Source organism: Castanea sativa, chromosome 7 (genome assembly GCF_040712315.1).
Source record: "Castanea sativa cultivar Marrone di Chiusa Pesio chromosome 7, ASM4071231v1".
Lineage (NCBI taxonomy): Eukaryota > Viridiplantae > Streptophyta > Magnoliopsida > Fagales > Fagaceae > Castanea > Castanea sativa.
Genome location: NC_134019.1, coordinates 20542731 through 20564692, shown reverse-complemented (window position 1 = coordinate 20564692; position 21962 = coordinate 20542731). Strand labels below are relative to the sequence as shown.

The 21962-nt window shown below is 35.5% G+C and overlaps 3 protein-coding genes across 3 annotated transcripts; 2 read left to right on the top strand and 1 right to left on the bottom strand.

Moving 5' to 3' along the window:
• The first annotated feature begins 1493 nt into the window (after positions 1–1493).
• Positions 1494–3578, top strand: LOC142644112 (nuclear poly(A) polymerase 1-like). The gene has a single exon (XM_075818790.1). The coding sequence runs from the start codon at positions 1494–1496 to the stop codon at positions 3576–3578; it is 2085 nt and encodes a 694-aa protein (XP_075674905.1).
• A 5677-nt stretch (positions 3579–9255) lies between these two features.
• On the top strand, positions 9256–11557 carry LOC142642844 (costars family protein). Its single transcript, XM_075817270.1, has 2 exons — positions 9256–9482; positions 11114–11557. The coding sequence occupies exons 1-2, from the start codon at positions 9402–9404 to the stop codon at positions 11315–11317; spliced, it is 285 nt and encodes a 94-aa protein (XP_075673385.1). The 5' UTR covers positions 9256–9401; the 3' UTR covers positions 11318–11557.
• A 272-nt stretch (positions 11558–11829) lies between these two features.
• LOC142642843 (KH domain-containing protein HEN4) lies at positions 11830–20222 on the bottom strand. The gene is made up of 7 exons (XM_075817269.1): positions 19430–20222; positions 15908–16351; positions 15514–15789; positions 13883–14233; positions 13721–13803; positions 12929–13040; positions 11830–12223 (listed from the first exon to the last, which is right to left on the bottom strand). The coding sequence occupies exons 1-7, from the start codon at positions 20093–20095 to the stop codon at positions 12086–12088; spliced, it is 2070 nt and encodes a 689-aa protein (XP_075673384.1). The 5' UTR covers positions 20096–20222; the 3' UTR covers positions 11830–12085.
• Between the last annotated feature and the right edge of the window lie 1740 nt (positions 20223–21962).

Here is a 21962-nt window from a genome sequence, read left to right as displayed (position 1 = left end):
CACGCAAAAGTATAGTTTTATATAAGATTTTATAAAATTATTTTAGTCTATCATAAATAGGTAGAACTTGTAGTAATTTTTGTTGTGTGATAATTTTTATTGAGTATATGTGATTGTTTTTTTAATAATTTATTAATATTAGATTCTTAGTATTTTGCACTCATTAACTCACTTGGCACAAAGATTAAGAAACTTAAGTAGACATATGGTACAAACTTAAGTAGATAATTATGATGTGATCCTCACCTAAATTTAAACACATGGTGCAAATTGGATTATAATTTCAACTTCTAATAGAATTTTCTCTATACTTTACCTATAGATAGATTAATAGATAGATTAATTATCTTTTTACTAGGGATAGTGTGTTAGTGATAGCGTCATAGTGGGACACTTCCACCGACCTTAAACGAAAAAAAATAAAAGATAAAAAAAAAGCCACCTAACTTTTCAAAAATCGGTTTGGATTCGGACTTCCCTCAAGCGCCGACACAACACAACACTATATATAAATAACGTTGTTGACAATTTCCCCTACGTTGGCGCTCGTTACTGTAAGTGAAAAACAGCGATTTTTATTTTCTTTGTCGTTTTTGGTTTCTTTAATTTCTTGATACTCAAAGCGCAAAAATATGATTCATTATTGCCTGGTTTCTGCTTTCTTTGAATTGTATTTGTATTTTCCTCTTGTGTTTTACACTACAGCTCTGTTATTTTTTTGAAACTTTTATTTGACACCCAAAACGCAAAGGTGATTGATTATTATTTTTTTTAAATTTTTTTTTGAGAAACAAACACACACACACACACAAGGGAGAAGGAGAGGAAAAAAGATTCTAACACAAAAGTGATTGATTATTGACTGCCTAGTTTCTTTACTTACTATTACGTATTGTCTATAGTGTTGTGCTTCTTTCACTTTTGCCTAATACATTACCAAAAAACTTGTTCTACGAGGGCGTTTTTTTTCCAGCACTTTTCAAAATTGTTGATATAAGAGACCTATAGCTTCGCTTTTAGAAATCGTTGGCATAGGTTAAGCTATTACTGTAGTTTAAAGCCGGAACTTAAGGTCTCCTATAGCGACGGTTTTCGAGCTTGCGCTTTAAAACTGCTATTATAGAGTTGAATTTTCAATTTATTTTTATTTTTATTTTTATTATTATTATTATTTTTGTAAACAGCCTATTCCCGCGGTTTTAAAATTGCTTCTATAAACCTCTTCAATTGGAATACCTATCTTGGTGGTTTTAAAACTGCCGCTTTGGGGTTCTTCATATGTAAAACCTATTCGGACGGTTTTAAACTTGCAGGTTTTTAATTCTAATAATTATTTCCGAATAATTATTATATTTTTTTAATAATTATTGTTACATTTATATTTGTATTTTTATATTTTTTTTTGAATTTTTCTTTTCTTTTCTAAGTTTTTGTTTGGGAATTTTTTTTTTTTTTTTTAGTTATAGCAACAATATTATTGACAGATTTTCAAAATGGCTATGCACAAATCAAATCAACTGCCAAGGAATGGAATGTGGGAACCGATTTCGACTGCTCAGCCTTCTGAATTGGATAGGAGTAACACCCGGGAATTACAGAAGCTAATGGAGGATGTGGAGTTCTATGAATGTCATGACGAAGCCGTGAAAAGGCAGGAGGTTCTGGGGAGGTTGGACCAAATTGTGAAAGCATGGGTCAAAAAGGTTACTGAGGCTAAAGGGTACAATGAGGAGATGGTGGGAAAAGCCAATGCTGTCATCTTCACATTTGGGTCTTATCGGTTGGGGGTGAATGGCCCCGGTGCTGATATCGATACACTGTGTGTTGGGCCGAGGCACGTTACTCGGGAAGAAGATTTCTTTGGTGAACTTCATAGGATGCTGGCAGAGTTGCCTGAAGTGCAAGAGTTGCATCCTGTCCCTGATGCTTTTGTTCCTGTCATGAAGTTTAAGTTCAATGGGGTTTCCATTGATCTTCTTTATGCAAAGTTGGGGTTATGGACTATACCTGAAGACTTGAATATTTCTTTACCATCTTTGCTGCTGGATTTGGATGAGAAGAGTGTGCTCAGTATCAATGGATCTAGAGTTACTGATAAGATCTTGCATATGGTTCCTAACGTCCAGAATTTTCAGACAACCCTAAGATGCATAAGATATTGGTCTAAACAGCGTGGAATCTATTCCAATATTGCTGGGTTTCTTGGTGGTATAAACTGGGCCATTCTTGTTGCTCGTATATGCCAGTTGTACCCAAATGCACTGCCTAGTTTGTTGGTTTCTCGGTTTTTTAAGGTCTATAGCCAGTGGCGGTGGCCTAATCCAATTATGCTATGTCCCATTGAAGGGGGATCTCTGGCACTTCAGTCTTGGGATCCTAGAAGAAATTTCAGAGACAAGAAACATCTAATGCCCATTATCACGCCGGTGTATCCATCCATGAACTCCAGCTACAATGTCTCCTCAAGTACACTGTGTATTATGCAGCAAGAATTTCAGAGAGGAAATGAAATTTGTGAGGCAATGGATACAAATGCAACTGGCTGGAATACTCTCTTTGAGCCTTACCATTTCTTTGAAGCATACAAGAACTATCTTCAGATAGATATAACTGCTCAGAATGATGAAGACTTAGTGAATTGGAAAGGATGGGTTGAATCTCGGCTTCGTCATCTGACTTCGAAGATTGATATACATACGAGAGGGAAGCTACTGTGCCACCCACATCCTGGTGAATTTCTGGACAAATCCAAACAATTCCATCGTTGTTATTTTATGGGGTTGGGGCGGAAACAAGGTGTTTGTGTTCAGGGAGGGGAACAGTTTGACATAAGTTCTGCTATTCAGGAATTCAAGGACTTTGTGGGGATCTATGCCCTTAAAAAGCCTGGGATGTGGATTAGTGTATGTCACATAAAATGTAACAACGTTCCACTGTTTGTCTTTCCTGGTGGAGTTAGGCCTGCCCGTCCCAAGAGATTAGGCAGGGAATGTGGTGGTTCTGCTGGAGCTGGTGATGGAAAGAAAAGAAAAAGAGAAGAACCTATGTCAGGCCAGAAATTGGAAAAATCTGATTCTAAGGCAGGGAGTAAGAATGCATCTTTGGCAGTGGAAGCTAAAGTAGTGGATAGTTCAATCAATGCAAGATGTTCTAACGTTTGTAGTTCACAAAGTAGTCTGGGAGCTTCATTTTCTGTCAGTGGTTCATCAAGCTCTACGGCAGTTGAGATCCTTAATTCTGATATAGTTCCTGCTCCATCAGGGTACCGGCAAGGTTCTTCAAAAGAACATGATAGACTTGAAGATGATTTGAAATTGACAGGTGAAGCCCAAAGTTTTGGGGAAGGAACAGGGGTTGAGAATGAGAGGGTACAGAAAGTAGTGGATACAGGGAGAAGTTGCTCTAGTATCTCCAGGAATGATGGAGGGGAAGAGGAACTTGAGCTTCCGGTACCATCCTATAATGTATTATCTGCTGCATGTGTTGCCCCAAAGCCGCTCATCAAGTTTAAGTTCACTTCTTCGGTTGGAGCAAACTATACACAAAATTCAGCTGTAAATTTTCAGTTTAGAGTTTAAGACCAACATTCTTGTTTATTACTGTATTTTTTCATTGTTTTTTCTAATTATTTTTATGGAGGTGGCCTGGTGGCTACAGGGAAGTTTGTAATGTACGACACAGGCTTCTTTCCATTACAGAACTCTTGTGTTGAAATTTGTTTGAATGAATAATTTCAGTGATATTCAAACTCTCTCTCTCTCTCTCTCTCTCTCTCTCTCTCTAACATGTGCTGTTTCTTTCCCTCCTTTCATTATATGCATCTATGGAGGCGGAAGGGGTTGATGATTATAGTGGTGACTGTTTTCTTAATAGATGTGCTTCAATTTGTGCGGTTGCTGGTGATGATAAGGGTTACTTTTTGGGTTCTCTGTTCTTTGGATTCACTCTTTGAGTGTGTTTCATGAAGCTTCATGAATGGTAATTCTGAATGTACACTGAATCAAATTTTTAATCATGGTACTTTGTGCACATTCAGAAAAATTCACTCTTGTGCATTTTTGCGAAGTTGTTTTAACTTTGATTACTTGCGAGATTTTGACAAACTCATGAAACTGTTTTGAATGGTATAGAAAATGGTATAAAAAATTTCACTCTCTAAGTAAAGCATATTATTTGTTTTGGAATTTTCATAATCAATGGAAACCGACAAATACTCTGAGAATCCTAATAGTTCGGTCGTCTAATAGTTACTAAGATGTGTCTGTTGGTTGTCTTCTCTCTTTTCCTCCACTTCCTTGAAAATCGGGAGAAACATTAGTTTTGTCATGGGTGTAGTCTTCGTACGAAGATTTGGAAAATTGTATTACATAATTAATAATTTCAATGCAGGGGTTCAAGTGATAGCTTGTCTTGATAGTAATGACATTCTTAATGTTGCCAAATGTATGCGATTCGAACCGCAACTCCACCCCCCCCCCCCCCTTTATTTACATATAAAATAAATAAATAAATAAAACCAGTGTGCTTCATGTCCAGAGATAGTTGATTATCTTATCTTTTACATGGTTTTTTTTTTTTGTTGAAACTTTCCTATGTCCATATCAGTCTACCATTCTAGCATAGATGAAGCTAATGATCATGTGCTGGTTGATGTATCCTCAATTCAGTGGTTCTCTCTATTTCTATGAACTCCTTGTGCCATCATGTCTCTTCTAGGAACCACAAATTGTCATCAAACCTGTGCAATGAGTAGAAGGAGCCTTATCTAAAGAGAGATGAATTTCTTTCTGAGGCAGTGAGATACCCAAAATAGAATGACTCTGAAGCTCCAGAGAAACTTTCATCTAGTGAAATATGTGAGCACTAATTAGGCTAGTCAACGAGTCTGAATATGGCTAGTTAATATCTAATTGGAGGTACTTTTACAGGATCTTTTGAATGAAAGTTGCTCTCATATATATATATATGCGGATAAGATTCCTATACAGCTAAACTATTGGCTTTAGACTAGATGATGTCAAGGCTAGCCCAAAATGGACGTGAGGAAGATTCTAAGAATAGATATATCTGTGTTTAAGCTTCAGGTTTTATAGTATCTATAGTATCTTATTTTTTTTTCTTAAAGCTTATTTTCAAGTTAAAATTTCCTTAAAATTTAGTTAGGAATTGGGATGTGATTCTGAAGGGGAAAAAACACAATTAGTTGTGTGTCTTCATTATGATAAACTATTTAATTCATAAACTCCCTGATGAGCTTATCTTCTCATTTATCTTCACACAGTCAAAGTTCATCGAGCATCTTGTGGGGCAGAAATGATTCAAAGCTATTGTAGTAACAGAGAAAAATGAAGTTTCTGCAATTGATAGGGTAAGTTTTCCAATTATATTTACTTGGAAGTTCATTATTCGAAATCTGGGAATATCTTAAGATAAGTTGAAATCTTTATTGAAGGAGTGAAAACTGAATAGTTTTAGGAATTAGGAATATGCATTAAAGTCATGTTTCAGAATGCTTGAAACTATGTCAAAAGTTCAAAACATGATTTGGACATGATTGGATGATGAATTTGGAGTTGTAAATGAGCTCATAAGCATGCTCCATGGTATACTTAATTATCAGAATCATAACCATATCTATATAAAAATTAAAAAAATAAAAGTATTGGTAATATTGGTCATACAGTGTCCTGCAGTTAGTTAATTTCAATTCAGTTTGTTTTTCTTAGTATTTAGAGTAAGGCATGTCTTTTCCAAGGTTAATTTGTCCCTCGTGTTGGATACTAATAACAAGAATCATAATTGAGCCCAAACTTGTTGGCTTAAGCTTTTCAAATGTTATTTTAGAGGTTTCAATTTTTTTTTAAGTATGCATATGAATAGAGTGGTGATAGTTACATACTGTGTATAAGACACACAATGCCATGTAAGCTGGAATTGTGTTTTTAATATATGATTTCACAACAATTATTACTAAAATCACATTTTCAAAAATCACAATTTCACAAGGTGTGTGTACAAGAGTGTGTAATTAGAGTGTGTAACAAGTTTTAGCCGTATACATATATAAGTTTTATTGATAGTTGTTTATTGTTTTATTTATTTTTGCCATTGCACTCTTATTTTAAGCGTATTAATTATTAAAATTTTTAATAATTTCATTTTGATTATTTTTAGGTTAGTTTTAGTTGTTCTGAGTTAATATTTTAAAATATTGAATTAAATTTTTTATTTTATATTTATATAAAAAATATATAGGAAAATTTGTAATTTTTCATATGGCCATATAGGCCATCTAGGGAAAATTCTCAAATAACACATTTTCAATCACACAACACAACCAAACATCTTGCATTAATTGAACTATCCTCTACTTTAGCTTCCACTGCCAAGGTTGCCACTGAATCAGATTTTCTCAAAATTATGGGCAAGTGATAGATTCATCTATTTTTCTCCTTTCCATCAACAGTTTCAACAGCACCACCGTATTCTCTGCCTACTCCCTTGGCCCAACTCCACCAGTAAAGACAAACAGTGTAATGTTATTGTGTTTTAACACTAACAGTTTCAGATTTTCTCCTTTCCATCAACAGCACCACCATATTCTCTGCCTACTCTCTTGGCCTAACTCCACCAGTAAAGACAAACAGTGTAATGTTATTGTGTTTTATGTGACATACACTGATACACAAAGTTCTTGAATTCCTCAGCAGAAAACCTTATATCAAATTGTTCCCCTTACTGACCACAAACTCCTAGTTTCTGCCCCAAGCCCATAAAATTTTTGTCCAAAAATTCACCAGGATGTGGGCCTCCTTGTAGTGATTTCAATGTCACGAAATCGACTTTGTTAAATGGTATGCATCTCTTCTTTTTTTTTTTTTTGCTTATTCAAAATTTCTTTCATTATTGCTGATAGTTTGTGTTTAGTATTGGAATAACACGAAATGAGACAAATGAGTGGTAGAGGATGATGTTAATGAAATGAATTTCAATTAGTTGAACGAGTTTCGGAAATTGTTTGTTGCACATTTCTGTTTTTGATTTTGGTATCTGTAGAGTTCAATATTTTGTTAATTTTTGCATAAAGGTCTATCATATCATGTGCTTAAAACCAATGGCAATATTGAATTGCCAAAACTAAAACGGGTATTTTTTTTTTAAATTATTGCTAGAGATTAGTAGCCTTAGCAGCTGAGCTCTACTCAAATAGTGCTTTTTGCCCAATACTAGGATTTTGGCTAGTATTCTAGCTAGTATGTGGGGAATGTGACTTCAGATGGAATAGAATGAAGAGCATGACTTTGGACAAAATAAAATGGTGGAAAAGAATTCATTTGGCAACCCAATTAAATCTGTCCAGGATTCATAGCCAAATCTAAAATTTGGAACTTAAGGCTTTGTTGTTGTTGTGGTATTAGGGGAATGTGACTGGTACATCCTTGCACAACTCCAGCTGCAATGGAACAGCACTTTCCTGAGTACTCAATTATTCTTTTTTGTTCCCCAGTATTTTGTTTATGTATAAGACAAGAAAGACTGTAAGGTCCCATGAGTTGTCAATTAAGTAGAAGATCAATTTTTTGGATAGATTGATTAAGATGATTGCTTTCAAAAGTGATTTTTTTATTTTTGTTTTGGGCAATTTGTCCAATTTGTTGTTATATCTGGAGATTGAACAATCTACATTTATGAATGTTAATGATCACCGCTCAACTCTGTCCTTTCAAATAACGATAATTTGATATTTAGTATTACATGACAAAAGAGACTTTGTTAATAACTAGTTATTTTGTTATTAACAATGTCTCTTGTAATCTCAAATTATTGTTAATTTTGTTGAACCCCAATGGGTTAGTTTAGTAGTTCTTAAGGTTTTATGATATCTATAAAATTCTTGTTTCAAAACCTCTAGTCTCTATCACAGAGTCACCCTCATGGGATTCTTCTCTGTAATAACTTGGTGTGTGTGGAATGGAATCTAAGTAATCCCAAGTATATCATAAATTATTTTCGAAGGAACTAAAAAGATGCTTAGATTTCCCTTGGTGGTGGTGTCCATGCCATTGAAGGAGTATCCTAGAACAAATTCCAAAGACAGGAAAGATCCACATCCCATAGTCACATCAGTATATCCTTGTATCAACCCAGCTACAGCATCTCTTAGAATACACTGTAATTTGTAGCAAGAATTTTAGAGAGGAAATGAAATTTGTGAGGCAATGAATGCATATCCAACTGGCTGGAATACTCTTTTTGAGCCTCTCCTTTTCATTAAGCATTTAGAAAATATATGCAGAAATTATTCTCAAAATATATGAAGTTGGTATTTATAAAGAAGGATAGATATATATTGCACATTATTTCTGCGTTAGATTTATAATTGTAGAGTTTAATAGTTTTGTATATGCATTACAATATTATTATGGATAATAATAACCCTTAAAATAAACTTTACTTTCATGATTGAGTAAATCTTCGGGACCAGGATCTTTTTCATTTCACTTTTCTTTTTTTGAGAAATTTTTTTTCAAAATGAGAAGTTTTTATCATTCTAAGATCTTATTTGAAAAGGAGAGGTTTTTATATACTCGACCTACTCTGTCCTGCACAAGTTTTCCTTGCCTTAAAAAGCAGTGATTGGGCAAGGATAGTTTTTGTCATCTCACCAATCTCAAGGATAGTTTTATCATTTTTTTTAGAAAGAAAGTTTCAACATATGGTATTTGCTCATGATAATAACTCTTTATCATCAAATCAAGACACCAATCGATTTTTAGTGTAAACGGAGATTGAACCTCAGATCTCTTATTCAAACATCAGAAACTTTACTAGTTGAGCTAATTGAAACCCACGATCAACGCCATCTCCAATAAACTTCGAAAGACCGAATTAATGAAGTGTTCTTTAAAATATCTTTTATCCCATTTCAACCTAATATCCCAAACTATATTATTGGTTTTGGTTGTTTATCGTATTTTGAAAATGAAAATTTTAGAGTTACAAGCTATTTTATAATATTTTTCATAAATTGTTGATATGGTGAACGGTTATTAGTAAATAAAAAAGTGATATTATAAGTAAAATTAGATAAAAACTTATAAAATTTGACAACAACAACACTCTGTAAAATTGTTATAAATAGTAGGGAGATGTATATATGGGCAATATGGCATTACTTCAAAAGGAAAGGAAAGTAACATAGACAAATATAAATCTGATTATCTAGATTTGGCACAAAATCCAATCCAACAAATATAGGCCACAACCCCTTCCTCGTAGACCAATCTACCACGGTTTGTTGCATCACTCATAAATCATAATAGTGTATAAATAAATAAATAAATCTCAAAAAAATAATCAGAGAGCAAAAATATTTTGAAAAAAAAAAAAACACAGAAACCATGAACGTAGAAGAAGAAGTTGAGCGACTGAAAGAAGAAATCAAGAGGCTAGGCAAGCTCCAAGACGATGGTTCTTACAAGGTCTATACACTCTTCTCTCTCAGCTTTTCTTCATTTCCTTTCCAATACTCTCTAGATTTTGATCTTCTTTTTTCTCTTTCTTTCTATATATGAATATATTTGTATTAGACCCAGATCGAGAATATCTATATGTATATAGGTTGGCATGACATGAATTGCATGGTATTTGAATTTCTGACAACTGATCATGTGATTTTGATCTGGATCTAGATTGTTTGGACCATGTCAATGGCTGATCTGTAATAGGTAGCTCATTTTTGGTGGCTTATCCATATGGGAGACGGAGATCTAGCAATGTCTGTGTTCCTGTGGTTTCTTTTGTTCATGGGAATGTCATAAAATTGTACGGTTTGAAGTTGAAACATAAATTTTTCTACTAGTTCTTGGCTTATTTCTACTGGGTCTCCAAGCTTTTGTGTTTTTGGGTTATGTCAAATTCTGTAATCTGATTGGATTGCCTCATATCTTTACATATCTATAACACAGAGAGAGAGACACACACACACACACATTCTGGCAATTAAAGATGTTTATTTCTCAAATTTAAAATTTGGATACTTTTTCGATGGTTTTCTTTACTAATGTAATGAAAATAGAAAATGATCATCTTTATTTGAAATGGATCTATTTCATGGTTTAGATTAGATTAGATATTACAAATCTAAAGAGACATTTTTAGTACTACGTCATTTAAAAGTTTTGACAGTCTGTATAATGTATATACTTCTTTGTATATTTTGTAGAAGTACTAGTGCGATACTATATATGTAATCTATAAGATAAGGAATTTGAATGAAATGCTAGTTAACACAGAAAAAGACAATGCTCTTTGTCCAGGTGTTGGTGGTTATTAAGGATGATAGTGTGGGCTTTTTAGTTGACTACTTTGGTGCTTCATTTTCAGAACAAAAAACCAACTTGGAAATGGTTGATCATGCTTTCATCCATTGTACATGGATTAGGTTGTGAATTCAGTTCCTTAAATGCCTAGGCTAGGCAACATCTAAGAAATTGGCAGACATTTTGTATATTTTGGAGCGTTGGTAATGAACTAGATTGCTGTGTGCTTAAGGACTCCTTTGTCGGAGTTGGGTTTTGCCTGTTTTGATTTGTTTTTCCTCTTTATAACTATTTGATTTCTTGCGGTTTTCTTCATGTTGGTAACATCATAAATCATGAAGAGTATATCCTTTTGGACAACAAAAACTTAACTGCAAGTAAGTTGATCATATTTTTAGTGCAAAGATGGAGACTTCATTTTTCTTTCATGTTTTCCCTTTTGATATGCAGTCTACAGCAAATGATTTATTGAAGATATAACTTTCTTGGTGTCCTGCTCATTCTACAAACCTCCTTTGACCTGTTACCTTGCAAAACCTGTCAACTGCAATGTGAATGTTTTCTCCCCATCTGACAATAATTTGTTCATAATTCCTGTCAATAATTTGGTTTGATGGATTCCTTTTTTCTGCAGCTGACATTATTTGCTGATAATGTTTTCTCCCCATCTGACTCTGCTATATTTGACCTTTTACTTCATTTTAAAGCGTATATTAATGTCAGGATGTACCACTTCAATTTGTTTTTTTTTTCTTCTTCTCTAATGCAAGATTTTGGTTTGCGTGTAATAGGTTACATTTGGCGTGCTGTTTAATGATGATAAGTGTGCAAACATATTCGAAGCACTCGTGGGTACACTCAGAGCAGCAAAGAAGAGGAAATTTTTGACATATGATGGTGAGCTACTGCTGCAAGGAGTCCACGACAACGTGGAAATCATACTCAAACCGGCCCCGGCTGCTGTGGCAGCAGCAACTAGTGCAGTTGTCAGTTAAAAATGTGTGCTATTACTCATCAGATCTCATTTCGAAGTTAATCATGTTGTACTGCTTTATGATGTATCTTACTTCTGATATTATGTTTGTTGTCCTCGATTTCTATGTCACGAATTTGAGCTTGGAAGAGGAAAATCTATGTAATATGTATGTCCTTTCCTACAAGGTACTATACTATGTACCATATGAAGGGTATGAACTCTCTCCAGTTATTAACATATGCATCTGGACATTAAGATACGTTCAGGACATGACCATGCAGGTTAGTTTGAATCATGGGAAAGTTAAAGCCATAGGAATTGATGTATTTTCGTGTTGGGCACAAAATTATTAAGGATCTTCATTTAAAGATCATACAGCTTGGATCTAATGATGAAAATTCCACAATGAAATTTATTATCTTACAAAACCTTAAGCAGCTACAATGACGTAATGCGAACCCAAGCCTAAGATTTAGGACAAAGCCTCTTTCTGGGGTGAAAGATTTAGGACAAGGCGTTGAAAAATAGAAATGTGGCTCAAACATTTTTTTGTCTTTTATCTGTTCTTAAAATATGGATCAGCAAAGGGGAATAATTACTCACTATAAAATACACCAGCCAACAATTAGAGCCAAAATGACATGATTGGCATAAATTGACGGGATGAATCTTCCTAATTTAATGTACACATTTTGACAAAAAAAGAAAAAGAAAAATAAAACAACTAATACAAGCAACAAACTGGAGTTGTGCACTCCAAGAAACACTATGAACTGAGGATTATTTGTTATGATGATCCTGTGAGAATGAATGCATGGAGTAGACTTTGAGCTGCTTGGGTTTCATCGGGTGTCCCAGATATGACGACAATCCTGTCACTTGTTCCAGAAAGAGGTTCATGCACTATGACCTTGGCACCCGATATCTGGTAAGAGAACACCCAGAAAGTAAGTACAAGGTTCTAAGAATAGATCTCAGCGATTATTAAATATTAAACACTGCTAGCAACCATGGTATGCAAGCATCATAAAAAGTGCAGCTTAGGATTCCACGAAAACAAGAATAGGAAAGAAATAGGAGGGGGGGGGGGCCGTGAGGGTAGAAAAGCAACCTAAGGAGACTCTCAACCCCCCAACCCCCCCCCCCCCTCCCCATCCCACTTCTCTCTTTTTTCCTCTTATTCTTTTCATTTATATTAATAACTAGTCCACACAACAAAGCTTTCCAGCGAGTGAAGTCAGTATTCTCTTAATCCTTTAAAAACTCATCGTCACTCCAACCCCTAACCTCTTTTGTCAGAGTGAGAGAGAGGGAGAGAAGGATTTTAAGGTTGTAAACTGTGTTTTAGCAGCCACTTCAGTACACTCCCAGAGTTTTGAAATAATTCATTCTCAAGAATAAATCAAGGGCAACTTTTGGGGCGAAGAGCATTGTAATTTAATTAGCACCTCTTGGTATTTCCAATTAAGATGTCTAGGGTTCAAAATCCCCTTCCCCCATTGTAACTGTCAAATTATCATTATAAAAAAAAAAAAGGCAACTTTTGGGAAGCTTAAACATGGGCATTCACACTTAATGCCAACATGGAAGAAGTGCTGCAAAAGTTTTCAAATGAAAGTGTGTGGATTACCTGTCTCAAACGATTCAGATTACTACCATTCTCGCCATATACAGAACCGATTACACCCTCAGGAACCATGATCTCCACAGTTGTATTTGTCACAATAGCAGATTTGCTTCCACTGCAAACACCAAATGAAAGTGTCACAACCTAATAAAAGGGCATACAATTACAAAGTTTAGTCGTTCTAAATTTTTATGGTCTGCTCTTTTCTCCTTTCCATTAGAAGGTACATACATGGACAGGGTAGATGTATCATTGTAGGTACATGCAATGATTCTATGGAAGCTGCTAGTGGTACGATCACATCTTATATGCTAGTCACGATTTATTATCTCAGTGTACTTGAAAATAGGGCTTTACATGATTCATTAAGCATCAACTATAACTCTGCACGGCATGCAAAAGGTCCCAACCACAGATACAACTGTGCATATAGTGAATTTAACTGATATTTAGGTAGAAGATGTGAGGATGCATATAAAATAATAAGGCACAACAGCATCTGAGTTGATCATAAATTAACACTCATCATTATTTAAATTTTGACTTGAACAGGATATTTCATTAACTCTGCAGATCTCACTCAACACTTCCTAGTGCAAAATCATTGGATGTAACAATAACCAAGTCTTATTCGTAACATGCCAAAGAGCTTTGCGTCTGAGTGTAAATGCAAAGAACAGATCTAAACTAGAAAGCATCATGATCGAAGGACCTCAAACATATTGCTTATTTGATAATCAATTACAGCATGAATAATACTCATAAAATGCATGCTATTTGTAGGGTATTACTGACCCGCCTAGTTCCAAGCCGCCTTTAAGTGAAGTCAATCCTCTGCCAACATCAGGGTTGCTTCTTGGATTTACTCCACCTGCTGACTGCAACCAAACCCACCCGTAAGAAGTAGCAAAATTATGAGAACTTCTACACAGAGAGAGGGAGGGAGAGAGATCTTACTTGTGATGCCCATAACCTTGGTGAAGGAGGACGATCTAAACCATGGGAAATTCCAAGATGATCCATACTTTGAGTTAAAGGAGTATGTCGACCGAGACCATGTGAAACACCAACTAAAGGATCTGTACTTTGAGTAATAGTATGTCGGCTGAGACTATGAGATACACCAACTGATGGATGATTTCCAAGAGAGACAGGATCTCTTATTCTTCCATAGGGGCTGGTATCAGTTAATATAGAGGAACCGCCCCGTGCTCCAACATTGTTCTGTGTGCTTGAGAAAAGGTTATCTCGCAGTCTACCAGTTACATTATACAATGCATCTTGCACATTTGAAAGCTCTCCTGAAATCTGTCAAATAAATAAAGAAATCATAAATGAGGACCTAGCTGCATTTAGAGATTATACTATTTGACTTTGGCCACCATAAACCAAAGTTTTTACTAAAAAAATCCAGATTATTCAGTTTGCTTAAAATTTTCTTTGAAGGGATGAGTACATTAAATTACAAACCCAAACATGAAATATAAAATGCAACAAACTATTAAAATCTCTATAATTTATAATATTCAAAAGGACTGTACACTGCCATATACATGGGTGATTTTATTTGGGTTCAATAAATTTTCATTACTTATCCAACAAAAAATAAAAAAATAAAAAAAAATAAAACATTGCAAAGGACTTGAAGGACAAAATTTTGGCTGCTTTAACGAAAAAAGTATCATAAAATATTGCTAGTTAAATATCATAAATATTGGTAAAATAATTATTTTTTAGGCTGGATTAAACAAAACTGTCATCAAGAATATGCAGCCAGGATTTTTTTTTTGGATGTCGTGGAGCCTCACCAAGGCAGGGCCTTTTAGGCCCACCCTTAGGGAGTAACCATAGATACACAACCTTGCCTGCCAAAACTGTGTATCAAGTAATCAAGGGGAACTCCTAACAGGGAACAAAGCCAGGATGGAGCCAGCAATATTCTCAGCAAGATCCTAAACAAACAAAATTTTGAGTAATTTACTTTTTTCTTTTCTGAAAAGTGAACACTGAGTCATTACTTGCAAAATCCATATTGTGTTTTTTCTATAATTCCAAGCTACAATATGAAGGAACATTAACCATTTTTTTTTATCTGGAAGTCCCAGAATCATTTCTGCATACTAAATATAACCCAGTTTCACTCCCCTCTGGCTTCCGACCCCCACCCCCCCCCCCCCCACACCACCCCCAAAAAAAAAATCCCAACCAAGCAGCAAGCGTGGATCAAACACGTGACCTTCAGATCTTAAATCTGACGTTCTGCCAACTGAGTTATCCCCGCTTGAACAGAAATCCCATCCAAGAAAAAAAAAATCAATAAAATTTATTTTCCATCGTTCCATTGTACTTAACAAAAGAAGTGACTTGCTGATGTAAGAGGCAGAGTTGTGGCAAAATAAAAACAAATAATTCAATCCAAAATAGGATTTTGTGTTGTGTGTGGAAGCAGCCTAATTCTGTATTGAATTGAGAAGTCTATTTTCTCGTTGAGGGCTGTTTGATTTCCTGCTAAGCAAGTTCTTTGGTTGAATGAAATTTAACTTATCATCCCAAAAGAAAAGAAAAGAAAAGAAAGAAGCAACTCACACCTGCACCACTTGATCATTCTCTGACACACATTTTGGAACCTGTTCACCTCCAATTATTCGTATGCCAGTACCTGTAACCTTTCGCATCTCTGAAACTATTGCACCCCCTTTTCCCAACAAACAACCAACTTGGTTATGTGGGACTACAATCCTTGCATTTACAGTTGACCCCTTATTTGAGCTTGAATCTATCCCCTTCTCAATGCCTGCCTCTATAGATCTAGAGAAAACAAGAACAATTGCCTTCTGCGCCGGTGAATATCGTGAATCAGGGTTCTACACAAGACAAAACCAACCACAACACCAATTAATAATTTAATAACAAATACACCCATAAATAAGGACAGGTAAATCGTGAAAGATAGAGATGAAAAAGAAACACAAACTGACAAACCTCGGATGCAGTAACAGTAATCAGTCGTTCATCACACTCAGCTATAGAAGCTCCAACACTTATACTAGCACCTGTCTCATTTTGAAGAGCCCTAACAATGGAACCCCCTTTTCCAATTACACCTCCAACCCTATCATTGGAACAAAGAATCTTAAAAGTAACATCCTGAAATAAGTTGTTTGTTTCCAGAGCAGGAACCCTGTCAATTTCTACTGACAATGGATGAATTCCTGAAGCATAACTGATTGAGCTACTTGGCATAGAGGGTAGCCCTGAGTTCCTTTGAAGAATATGATCTACACGCAGTTCAGGCAAAGTCTCACGGGCAACTGCTTCCAGAGGTTTGCTTCCAGCCATCCTTGTCTTGTCAACTGGAGGACAGTCTTGCAGACGGCGGGAAACGGCAACAAGTGCTTTCTTTACAGCCAAAATATCCCCTTCTATCTGCCACAATGTTGATCCATTTTCACAACCAGAAATATATTGTCTAATAATATAAAACAGAAGGGAAGCACACGCATAGGATCAACATACATAACTGTCACTCTGGAAGCTGTACTAGAATACTCAATTATTAAAATTGAATATATATATATTCCCGTTGGTAACTTACACATGCACCCAATGGGTTTTTGAATCAACACCCTCAACTCCCCACCCATTTTTATGAGAGAAGGAATTGCCATCTGAGCAAAGAGCCCATTGGCAAAAAATGTAATTCCTTGTTTCAATTCCACCTCATAACCATTAATTAAAGGATAACAACTAAATACAAGCAAAATGGAAAACTAATTATGGCTTCTCATACACCAAAAGTTATTTCCCTCTTTCAAAAGTATATTACACAAACTTATACCATGTTTTGAACCTGAAATGCACACAACCTCACTTTCACTCAACAAGTTCATCAGTTAGGATTTGTCTCTTTCAATTGATTAGGTTTATTGAATTCTTCTTTCTCAACGGAAAATTTAAGAAAACTTTTCAAAAGGTGGCTCTATAACAGAGATTTCATTTTTCTGAAAAACATTACAACATTACAATATTGTTTTTCAATATATCCTAACTGACCCATTGAAGAATAAACTAAGTTCTCCTTCATGATTTGGTGAATTTTCAAAGCTAATTTTCCCCACTTCTCAAAGGAAATATCTTTACATACACAAAAGGAGCCTTTCAGAAAAATAATTGTCCAATTAGCCCCAAAATTCTGAGAGAACATCCATAAAAGATGGACTTTGCTTGATTCCAGTGCTGGGCACTGACACGAAACCTGTACAAAAAGGGCCATGTGTTGCACCTGTGTCCTGTCCAGTGTATTGGAGCATTGGATGAAAGGTTTCTCAACCCATAAAATTTTTTTTTTTTTTTTTAAAGTCAACCAGAACTATAGGAGGAGGGGCTTCACTAGACAAGAATAATTAACAGATGTCCTGAACAAGAAATTGAAGTGCAATATCTAAGATTAAAAACAATAGGAAACCTCATATTATAAATCAGAGGTTACAAAAGCACAAAGAAAGAAATTGACCAAAGTTTCTCCAATAGATCAGAGATCTAGACCACCCTAGAGATTTTTACTTCTTACTTGAAAAGAAAGTGTAAAGGAATTTTTTTTTTTTTTGGGGTTGGGGGGGGGGGGGGTGGTTGTGAAGACCCCTACCAAGGTGTGATAATAAAAACTTAAAAAGTTCTAGCATTTATTTCTACGTAAAAGGAACCAACATCTAAACCAATGGCAATCAAAAGAGTTAGGGCATGTTTGGTAACTGTTTAAAAAAAAAATCTATTTTTGAGACTAGAAAACTTGTTTGAGAATCCAAAATAGGCAGAAAACAAAAACTGTTCTCAAAGCTCAAATTGTGAAGGAAACTCAAAACATGTAAAAGGTTGTTTTTAATTTCTACTTTTCAAAAGCCAATGAAAACACACATTTAATTTAATGAATGTGTCTTATTTAATGAGTTAGCATTAGAGTTCAAATCCTAGTAACAACATATTTTAGTATTTTCTATTTTTTTCTTCAAAAAACTATCTTTTTTATTTCAACTAACCAAACATGTTTTTAATTTAAAAAATACAAGAAAAATGTTTTTCTTTATATTCCCAAAAACAAGTTTTTGAAAATAGAAAACAAAAATTGTTACCAAACATAACCTTAGCCTTTCGATGTGTGGAGAAGCTAACAGAGTTTTTAGATTTCTTGTTAGAACATTGTTAAATGAACTGCAAGGGTGGGGAAAAGTGGGGGGGGGGGGGGGGGGGGGCCTTTAGATGGGACAATGATGACTCCACAAGATGGAAAAAGATGAGGAAATTTTACTCTAGAGGCACTCATCTGAATCACCATCCCACATGAAATATAATTCCACACAAGATTCCCACATTCTATTCAATAAGATCAAAACAGTAACCTAAGTGTGATCGACTTCTAAATAAAGTAATAAACACCATATTCTTGTCATCTGTAGTCTTAAAAAACTAGGCATATGAACTTCTATTTAAAGTAACGGTCACAATACTTTCGCATCCTCAAAATACTAAGCACACCCTTGATTCCACACTTCGCTTGCAACAATTGTATGCCATGGAAATCTCCATAATAATTTTACAATTGGACTTCACTTTTGGAAATAAGATTCCCCCAACCTAGCTCTCCTTGCTACTTTGAATGAAAAGCCAAACCCTGATTCACATAATGCCCTTCTTTTCACTAAACCAAGTCTTCCAAGTAAACATACAAGATACCAATCTTTAGGGCAACTTAAATAGTATCCAATAAGAAGATATCAAAATATTGGCCAAAGTTGATTATATTGACATAATTCTACCAAGGGGATGCAATCAGTTTTCATCTTGGTTTTCACCGACATATCTCCAAATGGATACCAATAACTCCCCACCTTCACATTCCCTCCTACAGTCCTACTGGAAGGCCTTAGTACTTAATTGGTCATATACCAACATCCTAACTGAAAAAAGGTGCTAGGTGATGCAATTCGCCTTCCAACATTTGCAATTGAACTCTCAAACAAGCTGTTATTGAACCCCCAATACCCATGAAAGAACTTAATAAGGATTATATGAAAGAATTTAACTCTGTTGAGTAATAACAAACATAATTTTTTTTTTTTGTGTTAAATCCCAACAACTGAGGTAACTATAAAGGAAAGACCAGATTACGATGCTGCCAACAAGAGCCATTCAATGAGATGAAAGGTGCAATCTTTGAGATAGTACTATAACTTCAGGCAGCCACTAACAAAGCTAATAAAACCAGCAATACACAATCGCGGTGTCTAATGACCTAAAAGTCTAACCATTCAGTAAATCATACTCAAAAAGACCTGAATTATATCGGTTCGACAACAGCACATAATTTGAAGGAATCCCACTATCAAAGTGAACAAAAATTTGCCAATCTACTCTATGCTTTAAATGCCATTCATCACTAACTCTACAATCAACTAAAAATTGAACACACATTGTAATTAAAAACCCGAAAAACACGAAAAGCTATACCTCAATCATCTCGTCGGAAGGGGCGGCGCAAGCCGGCAACTTGTCGGACAAAACCCTAATTTTAGTGCCACTCTCTTTCCTAATCTTCTCCACAACCTTCCCTCCCTTCCCAATCACAGACCCAACCTGAGCCGCCTCCACCAAAAGCCGACACGACACGACCCCAACCCCAGCTCCGACGCCGTCACTCTCCGCCGCAACCTCCAGAATCCTCTCGAACACCTTCACCAACGCCTCTTGCGCCTTCGACACCTCCACCACCTCCTCACCACTCCTCCCAAATGCTTCCTCGTCCTCCTCCTCCTCCTCGTCCTCCTCCACGACTTCGCTCTCGCTCTTCTTCAAACTCAGCTTGCTGCTCAGGCTCGAATTCGCCACGACCAGGATGACCCGATCCGGCGACTCGTTCGGAGCCTCCTCGATTCGGATCTTGGCGCCCGTGCCCTGCTGCAGGGTCTTGATAACGTTGCCGGACTTCCCAATCACCCCGCCGATTCGCGACGCGTGGCAGAGCAGCCGGAACGCCACGTGGCCAGGCGGAACGGACAGCGGCGGGTGCTTGTGCCGCTTCGAGGATCCGTTTGCCGAATTCGGGTTCGGGTCGGGCATGGCGTAGAGTGTGGAGTTCGGGCGTTTTGCTGGTGGAGTGAGAAAAGTACTTCCCATTATCTCAACAGTCTCTCACATATAAACACACGATTTTTGCTACACTCTCTTTCTCTCTCTATATTTTCTGTTTTCTCTCTCTATATGTATAGGTTTTTAGGGTTTTAAATCTTTTCTTTTTTTCTTTTTTTTTTTTTTTTTTTTGAAATTTGTCTGTTTGTGTGTATATAAGGGAGAGTTGCAGAGAGACGAGAACGAGAGGGGTTTTGGGGCTAAAGTGCGCGGACGCTAAGGAAGATTAGAGTGCGCATTGCGCTTACTATCAGCGTTTGAAACGTCACCGTTTTTTATGTTTACTCTTACCCTTTTTTTTTTTTTGAAAACAGAACATTTATTCAAATCTTGATACAAAAAATCCTCATTTATTTAATTGTTATTAGTTCTAATTTGAACCTACCACTGAAATTATTTTTTTGCTTACCAATAATGGCTAAGAATAAACTACCACTTAAGATTTGTTACGAAAAATGTTGTGGACGTAATACTCTCTCTCTCTTCTTGTTTTTCATTTGAAGAAAAAAAATATCATTTTATTTATTGGCAAATATTTGAGCTTAATTAATATTATTACAATGAAATAAATAATTCTATTAATTAAAATTTAGGGGTCTCAGGCAACTACCTCATTCGGCTATAATATAGTGCCGACCCTAACAAGTTACTATATGTCCTCAATTTTTGGGCCAAAATGGGGATATACCCTTTTCGGACAAAACATGTAGTGAAATGCCTCTATTCTGAAAATATTTAGAAAAATGCCCTTATTTTAAACTCGATTTTCTAAAAATCAAGTTTCAATGAAAAACTTGATATTTAAAAAATCGAGTTATAGGCAATCAAACTTTTAAAAAAAAAAAAAAAACTACAAGGAACTTGAGTTCCATGTAGTTTTTTTAAAGTAACTCGATTTTTGCCAAATCAAGTTTCAAACACAGGAGCATTTTGTTTAATAGTTTCAAAACATGGACATTTTGCTACATGTTTTGCGCGAAAGGGGTAAAAGCTCATTTTCTCCTCAATTTTTGTGTTAGTATTTAGAATTGAACACAAAAAAATCTCAAAAATCATATTTATTTATTCGTTATTCGAAAGCTATGGAAATGAGAAGAATTAGATTGGTTTACCCCAATCGGATGTTGAATAAACCAAAAATTCACATATCAAAAGCCAAAATTACAAGAAAATTCTCATTGACCAAATTTGGACTAGTTTGACAAATGGTCAGACGATACCTAAAAGATATCAAGACACCAATCTCTACCAAAATAATCAACAATGTGAGTCCTAACCGTTCATTCCTTAAGGCTCAAAGCCATTTAAAAATTAAAAGTCCATCAATAACTTCTTAACCAAAAGTAACGTACATCTTTTCCGATCCAATGAATGCTATTTTGAAAGTAGCATACACCACTCAAAGACAATAACTCTAAAATTACTCAATTTTCATATGGTGGATGATTATGGCTATTGCTAGTTGGCCAAAACCACCAATCTCCTTTTGACCTTCTAAGCGTATAAAACAAACCTCCCCAACCTCATTTCAAACCATTCGAAAATCACTTGGAAAATATCTACACACCCCATTCTTATTTCTTGCAAAAATTCTCCTCATTTTGTCTTAGGTTTAGCATTTGAGAGCTAATCATTAGAACTAATCACACACTCACAAGATTCCAACTACCACTCCCATTTACACCTCCCATTATTCTAGTCTATTTGAAGTTACTAACCTTTTGTTTAAGTCTTGCTAGGTTTCACTCATTCTATTCTATTCAGTAAAACACATAAGCTTGCAGTAATGATTTGATTGAGGGACCAGTCAAAAGATCATTTCCAATTATTAAGGAGAATTTATGAATCTACTTAA